Source organism: Andrographis paniculata, unplaced genomic scaffold (genome assembly GCF_009805555.1).
Source record: "Andrographis paniculata isolate CXL003 unplaced genomic scaffold, ASM980555v1 Contig25END, whole genome shotgun sequence".
NCBI lineage: Eukaryota > Viridiplantae > Streptophyta > Magnoliopsida > Lamiales > Acanthaceae > Andrographis > Andrographis paniculata.
This window is the reverse complement of record NW_026137546.1, coordinates 849,192-866,802: the sequence shown is the minus strand read 5'-3', so window position 1 is coordinate 866,802 and position 17,611 is coordinate 849,192. Positions and strand designations below refer to the sequence as shown.

At 35.5% G+C, this 17,611-nt stretch overlaps 4 protein-coding genes and 1 long non-coding RNA gene across 5 annotated transcripts; 3 read left to right on the top strand and 2 right to left on the bottom strand.

Moving 5' to 3' along the window:
* Positions 1-1,655: 1,655 nt before the first annotated feature.
* LOC127245923 (probable sugar phosphate/phosphate translocator At3g11320) lies at positions 1,656-4,679 on the top strand. Its single transcript, XM_051267080.1, has 4 exons — positions 1,656-2,611; positions 3,014-3,117; positions 3,205-3,433; positions 4,175-4,679. Exons 1-4 carry the CDS (start codon positions 2,162-2,164, stop codon positions 4,319-4,321), a joined length of 930 nt encoding a protein of 309 aa, XP_051123037.1. The 5' UTR covers positions 1,656-2,161; the 3' UTR covers positions 4,322-4,679.
* Positions 4,680-5,118: 439 nt separating this feature from the next.
* On the bottom strand, positions 5,119-6,664 carry LOC127245912 (glucan endo-1,3-beta-glucosidase 13-like). The gene has a single exon (XM_051267062.1). It carries the CDS (start codon positions 6,506-6,508, stop codon positions 5,303-5,305), a length of 1,206 nt encoding a protein of 401 aa, XP_051123019.1. The 5' UTR covers positions 6,509-6,664; the 3' UTR covers positions 5,119-5,302.
* A 1,883-nt stretch (positions 6,665-8,547) lies between these two features.
* Positions 8,548-11,501, top strand: LOC127245777 (laccase-4-like). Its single transcript, XM_051266811.1, has 6 exons — positions 8,548-8,700; positions 8,774-8,925; positions 9,023-9,267; positions 9,348-9,476; positions 9,575-10,495; positions 11,161-11,501. The coding sequence occupies exons 1-6, from the start codon at positions 8,602-8,604 to the stop codon at positions 11,289-11,291; spliced, it is 1,677 nt and encodes a 558-aa protein (XP_051122768.1). The 5' UTR covers positions 8,548-8,601; the 3' UTR covers positions 11,292-11,501.
* Positions 11,502-11,871: 370 nt separating this feature from the next.
* On the bottom strand, positions 11,872-12,616 carry LOC127245908 (uncharacterized). The gene is made up of 2 exons (XR_007837536.1): positions 12,564-12,616; positions 11,872-12,348 (listed from the first exon to the last, which is right to left on the bottom strand). It is a non-coding gene; the product is annotated as an uncharacterized LOC127245908 (long non-coding RNA).
* Positions 12,617-13,649: 1,033 nt separating this feature from the next.
* LOC127245759 (signal peptidase complex subunit 2) lies at positions 13,650-16,580 on the top strand. The gene is made up of 5 exons (XM_051266781.1): positions 13,650-13,849; positions 13,982-14,133; positions 14,501-14,582; positions 16,099-16,241; positions 16,325-16,580. The coding sequence occupies exons 1-5, from the start codon at positions 13,745-13,747 to the stop codon at positions 16,419-16,421; spliced, it is 579 nt and encodes a 192-aa protein (XP_051122738.1). The 5' UTR covers positions 13,650-13,744; the 3' UTR covers positions 16,422-16,580.
* The last annotated feature ends 1,031 nt before the right edge of the window (positions 16,581-17,611 follow it).

Below are 17,611 nucleotides of genomic sequence, written 5' to 3'. Positions count from 1 at the left end.
ATATATTAATTATTTAATTACAACGCGGTTGTTGGAATATTATATTGACTAAGTCGCCTATGTTGATTACTTAGCCTAACTGAATTACTCCCTCCATTCCACATAATTTGTCCCTATTTTTTATTTTCGTTCCTCCCATATAATTTGTCATTTCTATTTTTGGAAATATAATTATGCATTTAATCGCATTTTATAATTTTTTTTTAATTTTAATTAAACTATTTACTTATCTTAATATTAATTTATAATTTTTTTTACTGATATACTTCTTAATTATTTACTCATTATACTTTACCTAAATTCTCGTATCTACAGTAATTGTCCCATATTTTATGGGACGGAGGGAGTAATTTAATAGAAAAAAGGTAAATTTATTATTTCGAATTAATTTTATTGAATTAAATTTATGGTATAAATAGTTTATATTTAGTAATAATGAAGAGAATTTAAGTACATTAGATGAAAGTGATTTTTCTTTCGTAGAAATTTAACCAAATGGACAGTCGAATGTCACTTTCTATTTAATTTTGATTGTTACATATATATTTATAGAAAATAATGTAAATTTGAATTTGTTATTCGGTAAAAAAAATTGAAACTACATTACATAAAAGTACACTTAAAAATAAAATTGAAACAGTGAAGTGTGTATTTAATTATTTAATTTATATTTTATGATTTCATTTGTGTCTATTTGTTATGGTTATTACTAGTATTTAATTTTTATGATTTTTATATTATTAAAATATTATAAATTATCATATTTAGATTATTATTAAAATAAATTATCAAATTAAAAATACAATAATATTTTCTTTATCCAATTTATTATTTTTTAATGAACAATTAATTTATTTTTTTCAATATTTTCTTTACGTATTGTATTTTCATTTTTCTATTTTTTTAGCATATATCAAGTGAATTTTCTATTATTAATTTATTTTTTACAATTTCATTCTATACTATTTCTATTCTATTATCTTAATTAGAAACATCCTAAATCTTTGTATTTTTTTTAATAATAATATATTCTATTTGTTCGGATATAAAGTGTCATTTACCTTTTACATCATTATACTTAATATTAAAAATATTCGAATTGTATAATGTTTTTGCACAAATTATTATAATAGCGAAACTTTTAGAATCAAACAAAAATATTATTATTTTTAATAAAATATTATTAGCTTTATATTTATTATTTTATATTTAATATTAATTTTTTTAATATATATTTGTACTATAATTTTATTATTATTATTTTTTTCCTCTACGCTGTCAAGCGAATAGAAAAAGTATTTACCTCTCTTGTCCACATAATTTCTCATTTCTTTTTATGAAAAATTAATTATATATTTTAATCATATTTTAAAATTTAAAATTTATTTTTTTTCAATTTTAATTAAATTATTTGATTATCTTAATTTTAATCTATAATTATTTTTATTAATAATTACTTATTAATTATACTTTACCTAAATTGCCGTGATTACGGCCATACATCCATATTATGTGAATGTGAAGGAGGGAGTATTTTATAAGTGATTTGGAGTGATGGAGTGTTCGTTCCCTAACCTATTAAAATTATGCAAAAAATTCCAGCTGGCAATTCTTCTTGGGTAATTACCCTCAGAAATACATATATTTAGTTCAATTAATTACGCCGTTTAGCAATAAAGACAAATGTGAAGTCAAATCCTCCAAAACTCCATTCGATTTGGTTGGGTTTCGTCTTCATCATTGGGTAATCAATCAATCAATCAATCACTCTATCTGCAGCAGAAAGAGGAGGGACGGACGGAGGAGCATAAATTCTGTAGGTTTGATTATTGTCGTTGATAATTGATCGGAGTTTGGCTCAGTCTGAATCCTGTTCGTAACCGGAATTCTTTGTCGGCCGGCCGGAGGTCGGTTCCTTGGAGCTTCGGAAGAAATTCTGCGCCGGATTGGGGGTTTAGGGTTCGATTTTGTGATTGGGGATTAGTGGATTTGATTGTGGTGGATCTGAGCCGTTGGATTTGGCGAATGCAGCAGCAGGAGCTCAGATCCCTCGGTTTCCTCCTCTCGCTCGATTCCTGGAGTCGATTCTAGCGGAGATCCGTTCGCGACTGCATTTGTCGATTGCGGAATTCGATTTTTTTTGGAGTTGATTCGGTAGGCGATGTCAGCGATGAAACCCTCGAGCCGATTGTTCACGATCGGGCTAGTGGCGTCGTGGTATTCATCGAACATTGGGGTTTTGCTTCTGAACAAGTATTTGCTGAGCAACTACGGGTTCAAGTACCCGATTTTTCTGACGATGTGCCACATGACGGCATGTTCGTTGCTGAGCTACATCGCGATCACGTGGATGAAGATGGTGCCGATGCAGACGATAAGATCTAGGGTTCAGTTCATGAAGATTTCAGCTCTGAGCATGATATTCTGCGCCTCCGTCGTCAGCGGCAACATTTCGCTCAAGTATTTGCCTGTCAGCTTCAATCAGGCGATCGGCGCCACCACTCCTTTTTTCACTGCAGTGTTTGCCTACTTGATGACCTTCAAGAGGGAGGCATGGTTGACCTATGTGACCTTGATTCCTGTTGTTACTGGAGTCGTCATTGCCAGTGGGGTATGTGTTGTTCTTGCTCTGTTATGGAATCTGAATTTGAATTTGTATTGATTGATTGCTTGATTGATTTGTTCTCTGCTCTTGAAAACCAACAAAGAAAAATGGAATGTGCTGTTTTGATTGGTGAGGTTTTGGACGATTTAATTTCTTGTTGTTAATTGATCTACCGATGAATTTTGATGATCTACTTAAAAGAGGCTGCATTTGTCTGAATTTTGTGAGGTGTGATGATGTCGAATTATCGGCATTAACCATTTTTAGCAATTGTAGCTTATTTCTAACTAAGCCGATCATCTATCTTTGTAAATTGCTCTATATTTGGTAGTTCTGTAATTACGATTCTTATGTTAGAAGGCAGTAAAAGTTTTTAACCTTTGTTTAATCGATCTCTTGCCTTTTCAGGGCGAGCCTAGTTTCCATTTATTTGGATTTATCATGTGTGTCGGTGCAACAGCAGCAAGAGCTCTCAAATCGGTGGTTCAGGGTATTTTGCTTTCTTCGGAGGGGTAATAATTCTATAAACTGTGGCGTTTCTGTTATTCGGCTTCAAATGATCAGATAAGGATTCTGAAACTTTTTTCCTTTCTTTGAAGGGAAAAATTGAATTCTATGAACCTACTTCTTTATATGGCTCCCATTGCCGTAGTACTTCTACTACCTGCAACACTTTTGATGGAAGAAAATGTTGTCGGTATCACATTGGCTTTGGCAAGAGAAGACACAAGGATTATTTGGCTGCTGCTTTTCAACTCTGCGCTTGCGTATTTCGTAAATCTGACCAATTTTTTGGTCACAAAGCACACCAGTGCCCTGACTCTCCAGGTATTATTTCTTGCTAATGTACTAAATATATGCCGTCCATGTTTAGGTTGTGGGATCGAAGGGAGGGGGAGAAATGCTTTGATCCATTTTAATTTGATCAATGTCAATTTGATCTGCTTCTTTTATTATTGGTAAAGAATGGTATTTAATGGGGGTGTTGACGGGCTGATGGGAACAATTGACGTGATTTTTTTGAATGAAAATTGTCGCATTTTGCTGTCTAAGTATGGTTGGGAGATGAGCGAAGATGTCATATAATGCACACATTTTTTTTTCTTTCAATAATCGGACAATAAGTGTGCTGAGTCTGAATTAGTCCAGCTTTTATATCTGATGTTCTTATCTGAAATCCACGATTAACTTTGGTCATTCTTTGTCATTATTTTACTTAATTTGGAATCGTTGTATTAAAACATCAGATGCCAACACACTCCATATTAAGAATGTGATATTTGAAGACTGACTGGACATAGAGAAAAAATATGTTATTTCTGTTACTTGGCTACATGCTTTTATATTAGGTGTCGAGTGCGTAGCGATAACTTAGTCAATTTAGTCTGTTTGCTATAGAGTTATGATGGAAGCCTGCGGAAACATGGAGTAAAATTTGTGTAACATTTCGTGTAAACCTTTAATGGCACTAAAAGATTCGTGGTGTTTGAGACACTTGTTTCAATGACTTGGTAAATAGAATTGTTGCTGATCTATGAATATAATCTTGGTTGCTAATATTCACTCCAGGTTTTAGGGAACGCAAAAGGCGCTGTAGCTGTGGTGGTTTCAATATTGATTTTCCGGAACCCTGTCTCGGTTACGGGAATGCTTGGATATAGTTTAACAGTTCTTGGTGTCATCCTCTACAGCGAAGCCAAGAAGCGAAGTAAGTGAGGCCATGGACCAATGTTCGATTGATTCATATATATATATAAATACGTAATGAAGGTAAAATTCATCGATTGTACGTTTTAAGGATTTTTTTTGTTCCATGAGACTTAATTTTGGCCTGTCCAGAAGCCAAGAAACTAAGGCTTCAACCTGTACCAGTAAAGCAACACTTGATTAGCAAACTTAGTAGGGATTTTAACTACATTCTGTTATTGAACTACAAAAGTGGAAGTTCTTTTGTTTATCATCACCATATTCATTCACCAATCACTCAAAAACATCCCCAGTTTGTATCCCATCTTATTATAATTATTTTTTGCTTTGTGTTTTTTCTACTAGTGAAAGCCATCATCTTTCTTCAGATTTCCTCTATATGTTTGTGATTAGTCATTCCAATTGTTGTGTAGTTTTGTGCATTTGCAGATAGATTTGTGCCCACTAATTGCTTGCCATTCTTGATCCCTTTAAGCTCATTGAATGGATGAGAAAAAATCAACATTACCAAGAATTTGAATTAACAATCTTAACAATGGTTGAAAATGAAGTGACAATACCACTCAAATCCAATTTGAAGATATAAAGTGCATTTCTAATTTTCTTGTACTTAGAAAAACTATCAAACTGCATTTCAATACACAATATATACACACATTATTCATCAATCCCATCAACAATATTCAAGAATAACATCGTGGGCAAACTTCCATTATAATAGCAATGAAAAAACAAAAGTAATCTACCATGATATTCATATATACACAAATCCAGCAACTGATACCAAACTACATTCTTTCCTCATATGAAAAAGTTGTCAAATCAGACTCAAATTGCAAAATTCAATCCCCAATTCTAACAAAATCACTACCAACAGCAGCAATCAGTGACACTATCCAATCAATCAAAGAATCACAAAAAACCATCAGCTTAATACACTAAGAAATTCTATTCGATTCTGCAGTTTTTAGCAAAAAAGCCAACAAATTTTCACACTGTAAACAAGAACAGCACAAAACTCACCAGAGACAGCTCCAACAATCTTTTGCTACCCAAACTTAGAGCCCTCAACGAACCAGAGAAAGGAAGATCATACTTCAATGTCATATTCGGATACAAGATCCCCCACCGCTGTCCGGCCCCGGCCCCGGAGCCTCGGCTCATCGCAGCCGCAGTTTTACCCTTCGCCTCTTCCGTCGAATTCGTTCCGCCTTCATCGTCAAACAGCTCGTAAATGTAGGCCTCAGCTGCCCCATCTTTACTCAACGGCGTCCCGATCCCCGACCTCAGGTGCGCAACCAAACCTTTCAGGTACATCTCGGCGTAATTCCCTCCGGCCTGGCTCTCGGAATCGCTAGGCCAACCGGTCTCAGCCACGATCACCGGAATGTTCTCCTGACCGGAAACTGCCATGGCTGCTATCACTGCGTCCACCATCATGTCGAACAGGTTCCGGTACCGCACTCCGGTGATGACGTCGTCCCGGAAATTGAACGGATGTTCCTGAAACAGGGCGAAGGCGACCGGAATCTCGGAGTTGATTCTGTAGACGTTGTACGGATATAAATTGATCAGGAAGGATGAGTTGCTTTCGTCCAGGAATTGAAGCAGCGGGCGGATGATCAGAGATCCGATCGGTTCTTGAAACTCGGCGGCCGACGGCGGAAACGCCGTCGTCATAACGTCGATAAAAGAGAAGGTCGTGGAAACAGGGATGGTTCGAATCCCTAAATCGATGAGCGAGCGGCGGAGGTTGCGCAGCGCCGGGAGGAGCACCGTCGAGGTGTCGACGGTCGGATCGGTGATCGAAACGGAGGTTATGGCGTCGGAGCCGGCGGAGATTAGGGAAATTCGAGTGCGAGGGTAGAATGGTAATACGAAGGAGCGAACCCAGAGGTCCGCCGAGGAGCGGTTGGCGGCGAAGGTGGGGATGAGGCGGTTAGGGACGGAGATGAGGAGGCTGATATTGGTGTAGGAGAAGGCGCGGACGGCGGCGGGGGTCGGCTCGATGAGTTGGACGGCGGAGATTCGGAGAGCCATGAGAGTCGAGATCACGCGTTCCGGCGGCGGCAGGTTCGGAGCGGAAGGATTGTACGTGACGCCGACGGTGGTGGCGGAGATGGAGTAGAAGAGGTGCGCGAAGACGACGGCGGCGGCGGCGGCCGCCGCCGCGGCGCAGAAAAATCGAGTAGGCATCTTGCCGGAAAAGTTCTCTCTGCAAAATGGGCGGTTTTAGGTTACAGTACTAAGGGTTTAGTGGTAGACATTTTTGGCGCCAAATTCAGTTACTCTGCGTTGGAGGAGAAAGTAGGAAATTATACTGTGCGGGAGGAGCAGTAGATTTTTTTTTACACTAGGCGCCACGTGTCGATATCTGGTTGGGTTATCTATTTATCTCGTCCGTTCAAAAGTAGTTACTGAAGTGTAAGTAGCTGAAGGAAATAGGAGGTGAGCATGGAGATGGTGTTTTTACTGTTCTAGTTATTATTAGGAATGGTGGATTGTGCTCGTCTGAGGCTCTCTCCAAGGTCTGATTTGAATTTAGTGTTTTTGTTTGTTTATGTGTATGTGTTGTGTGAAACTTTTGGTGTTTTTTTGAAGATGCGTTGAGGCTTGAGAGGTGTTTCATGCTTGGTCGAGAATTCTTCTCTGCTAATCAGGTGCGAGATTGGCGTCATTTCGATGAGTATCGTTTGATGATTGATTGATTTTGATAGAAAAATGCTCTCCAGAAATGGCGAAGGATTTTGTTACATTGATCGTAGGAAGATTCCGGACGAATTTGCTCTCCAGACGCGTATGATCGAAGGAGCTCTTCAACAAGCTTCCATCCGAGGTACGATTCCTTCTTGAGAATGTCCGTCCTGTTTGTCATGAGGAACTGCAGATTGATATTCTCACTTATGATAGATATACGATCATCGAGGAACTGAACTAATCTTAAATTGAAATAGACATTAATCGTATGCTCTTCTTCCTGAAATTGCAGAGCTGCCATGGCTAGTTATTGACCTTCGTCAATTTCCTACCTATGATTGTTTTTTCTACATTTAACTATAATATCCTTTTCTATTGTCAATCCGTCTGATTAATTACTACGTCCATGAGAAAATATGTTTTTTCTTCAAAATGAACTTGATACTAAATCCAGTATGGGCTGAATGAATCGAAATCGAATAAGGATAGATGGATGAACCTATCTTTCCATGAATATATTACTAAATACTAATTAAAATGGTGATTGGTTAAAATAGACACTTTAGGCTCATTACTGATCGGCATCTGATGCATTTCCTTATTTTCGAAAAAATCCGAGCTCTTGTAGGTGTGACGGCTGCCATTAAAGAACCTGTCGAAGCTCCAAACGTAAACGAATGCCCAAACGTGAGACTAATGGTTGGCGAACACGCGGTCCTGCTTCTTGTGCAGGTAAAGCTATGTTAATTATTCTGTTTCCATTTTGTTTTTTCAATCTATTAATCTTATCTGGACACAAACTCAAAATGTTAATGTTGGGAAACACAAAGCATAATATGATCACAAGTTCAATTATAGTTAGAAGTAATTTTTCTTAGAACACAGAGAAAAGAGACAGAATTTCCATATACTTTTTAGCACTGTTGCTTATAATATACATTTGATCTTCAAATTACAGCATGTTTTCTTTCTTTTCCATTAATGAAAACAATTTCTCAACTAATGTAATCAATATGCATACATACTATAGAGTCTAAAGCAACAGTTACCAACTTCATAGAGAGGTAGGCAGGAAGGTGTACAGTATAAATGTAGATCACATTTACTTACATTCATGGAAAGATGAAGAAATTAACCTGATATGATCATTAACAGCATGGATAAAAAAAGGTCAAATTATTGCAGAAAACTCTGAAGATCTCCATGTAAGATTCAATCAATGATTAGAAAATGACAGATTCAGTAAATAACTCAACTTTGAACATTAGTAGATGAATTGAATTGAATTTCTAGAATACAGAGGAGATATATCTATCATGGCGCTCTTCCCGCTCGAATTAGTCAAAAAATGTCTGTGAAAGCATAATCTCACCCTTCCTCAAACTATATACTTGGACGCATAACTACTTTGTGTAAAATGCAAGAAATCTTAGCAAAAAGTTGCATGGATGTCTAGTGAACACTCACTCACCTAACCATGAAAACCGACATTACATCGAAGAGATTTCTTCCTTTGGAATATGTTTAAAAGGTCGGACATCATTGTTGTCTATAGAGGCAATTTAGGAAGAAGAGAAAATATAGTAAAAGAGATGGGATTTCGGATTCTTGCCTTGATCTTGATCTTAATATCGACGACTTTCTTGTATTTGGCATGTGTTGAGTCAAGAGTTCGCCACTACAAATTCGATGTAAGTATGTAATGACAGCGCGTGTTGATTAGCTTGGCGATTTTACATGATTTAGTATTCGCTTGATGTGCAGGTTGTGCAGAAGAACATAACGAGGCTATGTACAAGCAAGTCGATAATTACAGTGAACGGGAAGTTTCCCGGGCCGACTATTTATGCGAGGGAGGATGACACGGTGATAGTGAGAGTCGTCAACCATGTCAAAGACAATGTTACGATCCACTGGTCTGGATTTAAGATTGCGCCGCAACCTTAAATCTTGTCCAATTTTAGTATACTTAGCCTTTTTTATCTTCAATCTTTTTGCTCGAATACAATGCAGGCATGGAGTTAGGCAGCTACGAACAGGTTGGGCGGACGGGCCGGGGTATATCACCCAATGCCCGATTCAGACAGGGCAGAGCTATGTGTACAAATTCACCCTCACAGGGCAGAGGGGCACACTTCTTTGGCATTCTCATATAAACTGGCAACGAGCAACGGTTCACGGTGCCATTGTCATTCTTCCGAAGCGCGGCACGCCTTATCCGTTCCCTAAACCCGACAAGGAGAAGATAATCGTCTTAGGTTTGGATTGCTGTGTTCATATCATAACAATCATCTCCCCTGTCTGAAAATCTGAGTTTCTCTACCATTTTTTTATGCAGGAGAATGGTGGAAATCCGACGTCGAAGCAGTCATCGACCAGGCGATGCGGCTCGGCATCCCACCGAATGTGTCCGATGCACACACAATCATGGGACTACCTGGCCCTGTCCAAAACTGCCCTTCTCAAGGTTCTTAAGTTGCAAGAAATCGTCATTCAAGTAAACTCTTTTAGGTCAGACGATCATTTAACGGTCATTTAACAATTCGTTCGATTCTTGAAATGCAGGCTACAGTCTCCACGTCGAAAATGGCAAAACGTATATGCTGCGCATAATCAACGCCGCCGTGAACGAAGATCTCTTCTTCAAGATCGCCGGGCACCAGCTGACTGTGGTCGAGGTCGACGCGTCGTACACCAAGCCATTCCAAACCGACACGATATTCATCGCCCCCGGGCAGACGACGAACGCGATTTTGACGGCAGACCAAGGAACCGGGAACTACCTCATCGCCATCTCCCCTTTCATGGACACCATCGTCGCCACCGACAACGTGACAGCCACCGGCACGTTGCGCTACAATGGCACCCTCGCCTTCACCGCCACCGACGTCACCGTCCTGCCCCCCCGCAACGCGACCCCCGTGACAACCAAGTTCATGGACTCCCTCAGAAGCCTCGATTCGAGAAAGTACCCCGCCGACGTCCCCGAGAGCGTTGACCACTCCCTCGTGTTCGCCATCGGCGTCGGGATCAACCCTTGCGCAACGTGCACCAACGGGACGCGCGTCGTGGCCGATATCAACAATGTCAGCTTTGTTATGCCTACTACAGCTCTTCTTCAAGCTCACTACTACAACATAAGCGGTGTCTACACCGACGACTTTCCGCCGCGCCCTCCGACGCCGTTCGACTACACCGGCGCCGCTCAGCCGGCGAACATGCAGACGAAGAATGGCACCAGGGTGTACAGGCTGGGGTATAATTCTACAGTACAGATTGTGTTGCAGGGGACATCCATTATAGCACCTGAGAGCCATCCTACTCATCTCCATGGGTTCAACTTCTATGTTGTTGGGAAAGGTTTGGGAAACTATGATCCTGTTGATGATCCTAAGAAGTTCAATCTTGTTGATCCTGTTGAAAGGAACACAATCAGTGTTCCTACTGGAGGATGGACTGCAATCAGATTCAGAGCTGACAATCCAGGTAAACTTGTACTTATTTATTTAATATAATTTTTGCACAAAAAAGATTTTTTTAAAAAAATATCTTTATGTTTTAGAAAAAATTTAACAAAATTAGCGGATTCTCAGTATTTTAAAAAACATTGCCATCGAATCTCCTGAAAATAAGAATTTTTATGCAGTTTCTAAATCTTAAAACTCTTGGAGAACATAATAAACTTTTAGATGTGTTCTCCTGTGAATTTTTATTTATTTATTTATTTGTTTTTATATATAAATACCATAGTAAACAATTTTTTTACATTATATTAAAAATCAATTTTACACCTAAAGATATCAAATTAATATTATATTAACCAATTATTTAAATTCAAACTTTTATTAGTAAAAAAAATCTAAATACAAAAATAAAAGCCACAAACAAACATATACAATTTTTAAATCATAAGGAAAAGATTTCACATCATTTCCCGTAACTCTTAGTATTAGTAAAAAAATATTACATAAAATCTTCTAAAAATATAATTTTGTGTAATGTTTTAAAAAACATGCAAGGAACTTTATGGTTTCTAAATGATTAGTGTTACTTCAAATTATTTAGGCACAATGAAATAACTAATTATGGACCAATCAATCCTCTTAACTAATTAATTAATTAATTAATGTGGATTTGGGTTGGTATTGCAGGGGTTTGGTTTCTACATTGTCATTTGGAGGTGCACACCACATGGGGTCTGAAAATGGCATTTTTAGTGGAAAATGGAGAGGGCCCAAATCAATCTATCATAGATCCTCCTCTTGATCTCCCCAAATGTTGAGAAGATAGTAATTAATCATCAATCCATCCATTCAATTCAATTCAATTCAAGAAATGCAGTATTATTATTATTATTATTAGCGAAGCTTACATATAATTTGGCAAGAGGTTTTTTTTTTTTTTTTTTTTTCCTTTAATGAGCGAAGAAGATAATAATAATTGTTATTATTATGAAAGAAATGTATTTTCTTGATTTGTTTATGAAAATTGTGAAGCTATATACTTTTAATAATCTAGCAAGTTTATAAGATTGCTTTAGATATCTCTAATAACTTAAACTTTTAAATGAGGATGTGATTTATTCAATCAAATGCACAACAAAAATACATATTAGCTTAACATAGTTATTTAACGGATAGTCATATTCATTTTTACCCACAGTAAAACACACATCTGGATACAAAAAAAATAAAAATTTAGAAGGCTAAACAATAATTCAGATTAAGAAGTAAGATATACTAATAATTAGGTAAAACCATAAGCTATAATAATGGTGTTACATTGAAGTTGATAACATTTGCAATCCATGGCAACCTTCAAATCTACATTTTCTCATCGATTTGCTAGACTAGATAAACAGATGCTAAAACATTATATGAACATATACAAATCCGAGAGATATCATGCACAAGTTACCAATAACAAAAAAATGAAGTAACAATTGAAGTTCATTCAAATGAAAATTTCCAAGTCAAAATCGTTACCTAATCACGCCATATGAACGGGGATGGCGATAAACTTCACATTACTTTTGCCTCTGGGGACAGAAAGATTGAGGAAGCCTGCATCCAAATTGGCAGCCAGAACTCTGTGAAAAGTTTTCTGTTGCTGCTATCCTCTTCTAGAAGATACCAGGTAGTAGCCTCTTCATCGCACCAACTCTGCTCACCGTAGATCCGCACAAAAGTACCCTTACCTCAATTGTCAAATCCTCTGCCTCTACACCTGGCACCTCCGCCATGTACATGTACATGTAGGCATCAGGCGTCTCCTTCTCCCCTCACAAACATTACTCCGGAAGAAGATCCTCCGAAAAGTGCTCCGAATCAGCGACATAACTGTTGCAAAAACAGAATTAGAAATTAAGTTTTAGAGAGGGCAGAGCAGAGAAGAATATATAAGCCATGAGAATGAGAGTTTGAGACAGAGAATTGGAGAGACGGCGGGAGAGGCCACGAGAACAGTAACCCCGCCCCCGTTGCACGTTCTCGCCCGAGTCAGAACCGTAACGGAGCTTTCCATTACAGTAAATCCGAGTTGCAGAAAAACTCACCGTGACAAGGAGAGTGGGCGAAAAACTCCGTTCGGAATTGTAAATTAAGGTTTAAAAAACTAAAAAAAAAAAAAAAAAAAAAATTCTGTGAACCTTGATTGAGAGAGGCGTCCGCCATACAAATTAATCCATCAGTTCATAAATTAATGTCTTTTTTTTATTTGGCAATTCTAAAAAGTCCTATTTTATTTTTTTAAATATAAATTTTATTTTTTTTATCTCTATTTTATTTATCATTTTTAATCATTATCTTATTATAAAAAAAAATAAATTTATCAATTCATATAAAAACAATTATCTAAATAATTGTATATTCTCCCATGTTCTATAAAAATTCATAATTTATATATATTATTTTTATTTAAATTAAACTATTTAATTATTTTAATTTTAATCTATAATTATTTTTACAAATATATTTTTTAATTATTTACTAATTACATGTTACATAAAATTAAAATGGAGTACTTTCAGAGTCATAAAAAAAAATAAAGGGTGTGTTTGTTTGAAGATTTGGATTTTGAGTTGAGATTTGAATAGTAAAAATTTTGAATTTGAATAGTTGTATGATGTGATATAAATAGGTGTTGATGTGATGTTTTGAATGTAAAATTAATTTTTAGTATAATATAAAAAATGAAAAATAGATGTTTGATTTGATATTTTTGAAAAAAAAATAGGATGAATAGTGGAAATCTAAACAAATTTCTCAAACAAACACATCCAAAATGGACAAATCAATTGTAACAAACTGCCACTATAAATATACATAATTTATTCACTCACTAAAAATCAATAATTTAATATAAAATAATATTTTTTTATATTATTATATTCATATTAAATATAAAAATACATTCATAAATAATTGGAGTGTTTACTTAGAAAATTTTAATTTTAAATTTTAGTTTTAAATACTAAAATTTTAAATTGAAATAATTATTTAATTTGATATAAATATAATATTTTAAATATAAAAATTAATTTTTAATATAATATAATAATAAAATAGATAGGAGGCCGACCCGTCTTAAAACGGATCATGGACCGTACAAGACAACCAACCCAAGTCCTCGCTCATTTCTTCATTTATATAATCAAGAGAGTCTCTCGCCGTGGAATCCCGTATTTTCAGACCGAAAACCCTAAAGAAAACTTCCGATATAGAGAGAGAATCGAAAATGGCGGAGAAGAGCGGAGACGTGGATTCAAAGAAGGGCCAGAAGAAGACAAATCTGTTGGATCACAATTCCATCAAGCACACTCTCGACGAATCAGTCACCGAGGTTAGTGCCGTTTCGCACGGATTCACACTTGCCCGGGGTTATCGTGGGGATTTTAGTTTCCAGAATGTTCGCCTTTTGATTTGGTATTTCTCTTATGTTTTATGTGTTGAATTGTGCTTCCTGTGGACTCAGATCGTGACCAGCAAAGGATATCCGGAAGATGTGCGGATGAGCAATTTTCGGTTGTTGGTTGGGACGATCGTCATTGTTGTTGCACTGGTCGCACAGTTTTATAATAAGAAGTTTCCTGAGAATCGGAATTTTCTCATTGGTTGCATCGCCTTATATCCTTTTCGTTGTTTTATTTCTTAGTTCTTAATCTGAAACGACGCTTTTGAGCGAAAAAGTTTTCAAAGCTATATTGTTTAACCTTCTTAATTATAATTATATGTATCTATCTGTATATATTTGTTAAATCACGATGTGAGTGAACTGTAGAAATGAATGTTTTGACTATGGATAAAAAATGGATTGATATATAACTGGTGCACAGTGAAAATTGCAGGAGAATTTCCAACTGTAGTGAAATCTGGGGTTAGTTTTTCATTATTAGCTGTGTACAAATCTGTGATAGTAAGGATGCTAATCAGTGTTATTTTTGATGATTTGTGTTCTAAAAAGTATGTTGTTTGTTTACCTTGACGCTGGCAAGTATGTTGTATTGAATGCGGTATTGCAGCTGATTGTATATTTGAAGGAGAAGAATGCCATCCTGTTTACCTATCCTCCACTGGTGGGTTCTTGTTCTTTTCTCTTCGCAAATATGGCATTCATAATCTTTCTATTTTCTTACACTTTGGAAATTTGAATCATACAATGGCGTTGTTGATGCTTTTACTGCATACAATCTTTCCTGCGATTGTTTGGTTTGTGTTATTTCATTACTGGCCTATAAGACAAAGTAGATGTTTTCATAACATTGTTGTGCATTTTATTGAATTAGAGTGTCCGCTAAAATGATGAGGTTTTTTTATTTATGTGAATTGTTTAAGTACTTAATTATGTAATATGTTAGGAGAAAATGTTCTACAGTTATTTGTTTTGATTTATGATGGCATCAATCCCTTGGCTTGTCTGTTCCTTTTCAAAATGATTTATTTCATCACTACGAAGCAACTTCCGTTGGATTGATCATAAGATCGTAAGTTTGGGCTTGAACTTTTCACAATGGTATCCCTCGTAGGAATCTTCTCAACTTATATACCATATATATATATTTATATAATGCACTTAATGGTATAAATATTTTCACCTGCTTTTGTTTAAGAGACACACGTTCAACGCCTTCTGAAACTATGTTCCTTTAAGGTTTGGATCTGGGTTTTGGGTTTGAATTCAAATAGTGGTTGATGGGACATAAATAAGCATTTGATGTGATATTTTTTTTTAATGTAAAAACTGATTTATTTGTTAATATATTAAATGAAAAATAGGTGTTCGATTTGATAGTTTGCAAAGGAGTGATGGATTTTGATGAATAGCACGACCTTAAAAAAAAAACAGAGCCTGAGCTTATTATTATTTGTGTCTCTCTTGTGTTATTAAAATATTGGTTGGTTGTTATTTCATAACAGTGAAAAAAACGTTGAGACAGTGCCCATTCTTGGGTTCAGCCGTTGCTATACAATTTTTGTTTTTTTTTTTTAAAAAAAAAGCTAAGACAGTCCCTACTTATTCTGCATGTTTGAGAATGAGGTCTCTTGAAATAGTTACCTTTTGATGTCTGAATAATTATGCAGTTACATCATTTATTATTGCCATGGCACCTTAACTGAATGAAATGTGGAAGGGTTGAGAGATGATCGATTGATTTTTTGTTAATAAATCTAATACGATAAGTAATGATAAACTTATCCATGGTTTGTACTGCATCAGAATTTCTCTGCTCACTGATTATTAAGTGTTTGATTGTCACATTCTTTTTCGGAAATTAGTAATCTACTCTTCCTTAAGCCCACTGATTTGTGTTATTGTTTTTGCTAACATAGCTGATTTCATCATACTGTTTATAGCTTTTACCTTCCCAAATGTGTTTTTTCTAGTGATTGCAAATTTTTTCATAACCAAAACTGTCACATGTTTAAGATGTCGGGAAGTGCGGAAAAACACAAAATAGAAGTTCTATAAATTTCCATGACATAAATTTGTTGATGATAATATTGCATCTCATGTTTAGGTGTTACTGATGGTTAACCATGGTTTACCACTTCTACTAGAGTTAACACATTCTGGTCGAACTCTTTCAACAGGGATCGTTCAACTCAACTGGATTGGTCGTGACTTCCAAACTCCCAAGATTCTCCGACATGTACACCCTCATAATTGCGAGCGCAGATCCCGAATCTATATCTGCAAAACCTTCCGTTGAATTCACCAAAAGCGTGACCAAGTGGTAATCTATTGTCTCTCCCGATGATCATCTTCTTCAGCGCTGTGGTTACTAATCCTATCTATTCATGCATACTGTTCTTGCAGGTTCACCAAAGATGGAGTTTTGGTCGAGGGTCTCTTCTGGAAGGACGTGCAACGCCTCGTCGATGACTATGCGAAAGAAGGTAAGAAGAGCAAGTAGAAATCGAACATAAAATGCATACACATATATGCATCACTCCCATTTGATAGAAACCAAAATCACAAAAGGACTTAAGACTTAGTTATTCCTTGTAAGAGATTAATGACACCCCTTGAGAATTTGAATGGATTTTGAAATCAATTTCTTGAATTTTAACAATTTCTTGGGTGAATTGATTTATTACTGGTTGAATCATATTGGGTGGGTGTGTGAGATGTTTTGTGATATGAGTTGGTTTGAATTTGATTTTTTGGGGGGCTTTAAAATAATGGTTAAATTACAGTGCTGATTTTAATGTTTTGTGTTAAAATGGCATGGAGGTTAAATTACAGGCCATTGTTTGATGTGAAGTATGTGTTTGGTTTTGGGTTTTTTGTGAGAGAATATTGTATTTTTATAGTTGTATAATAATTACAAAAAAAATTGAAATTGAAATTTCGTAACATTTTCATGATTTGTGTTTTGGTTCGTTTGTTATTTTGAGTTTTGAAAATTTTGGGAGGAAGAAAATTTTGGCTTTTTTAAATATCACATTAAAATATTATTTGGACTAAAATTTAAAACTTTTAAATCAAAATCAAACAAACTCAATGATGATGGAATTATTCTTACTTGTGTTGTGGTGTCTTTGAATCTGTTTGGTTTTTATTTAAAATTGAATATTTGATTTGAATATAATATTTCTTTGTAAAAAAAATAATATATCTTTACATAGAACCGTGTGGAGTGCAGGTTGAATACAAATACATCCTTTCAGTAAGTAGGCAAATGAATTGAATTAGTCGAATTATGTATTTTTATGCAAAATAATTAAAAAAAAATGTTTTTAATAACTGAAATAAAAATGGGTAAATATAAATTACAGCAATATTTTAGGAAGCATTACCAGACGGTAGGGAGTGTTAAAAAATATTTTCAGCACATAATTGAATATATAAAAATTATTTATATTTATTTATATTATTAAATTATCTAATTAATATAATTAAAATTTATTAATTCAACATGGGAGTTGAAAGTATTCTTCAGAGAAAAAGTAAAAGTGTAATAAATAATACTAAAATCAATAAGTTTTTTTGTTTTTTCAATCGTTTGAGATGTTAACCTTTAGATATTAATATACGAGATCTTTGGTGTATAAAAATAACTGTAGGATTGAAAAATAACGGTAGTTTGTTTGGTTGGGTTTG

Excerpts from the sequence above, each read along its gene's own strand:
- LOC127245923 (XM_051267080.1), top strand. The coding sequence starts at position 2,162 with ATGTCAGCGATGAAACCCTCGAGCCGATTGTTCACGATCGGGCTAGTG. Across the intron at positions 3,118-3,204 it reads ATTTTGCTTTCTTCGGAGGG|GGAAAAATTGAATTCTATGA; the intron begins GTAATAATTCTA and ends CTTTCTTTGAAG. Across the intron at positions 3,434-4,174 it reads CCAGTGCCCTGACTCTCCAG|GTTTTAGGGAACGCAAAAGG; the intron begins GTATTATTTCTT and ends TATTCACTCCAG.
- LOC127245759 (XM_051266781.1), top strand. The coding sequence starts at position 13,745 with ATGGCGGAGAAGAGCGGAGACGTGGATTCAAAGAAGGGCCAGAAGAAG. Across the intron at positions 13,850-13,981 it reads TCGACGAATCAGTCACCGAG|ATCGTGACCAGCAAAGGATA; the intron begins GTTAGTGCCGTT and ends CTGTGGACTCAG. Across the intron at positions 16,242-16,324 it reads ACCAAAAGCGTGACCAAGTG|GTTCACCAAAGATGGAGTTT; the intron begins GTAATCTATTGT and ends CTGTTCTTGCAG.
- LOC127245777 (XM_051266811.1), top strand. The coding sequence starts at position 8,602 with ATGGGATTTCGGATTCTTGCCTTGATCTTGATCTTAATATCGACGACT. Across the intron at positions 9,268-9,347 it reads GGAGAAGATAATCGTCTTAG|GAGAATGGTGGAAATCCGAC; the intron begins GTTTGGATTGCT and ends TTTTTTATGCAG. Across the intron at positions 9,477-9,574 it reads CCAAAACTGCCCTTCTCAAG|GCTACAGTCTCCACGTCGAA; the intron begins GTTCTTAAGTTG and ends CTTGAAATGCAG.
- LOC127245912 (XM_051267062.1), bottom strand. The coding sequence starts at position 6,508 with ATGCCTACTCGATTTTTCTGCGCCGCGGCGGCGGCCGCCGCCGCCGCC.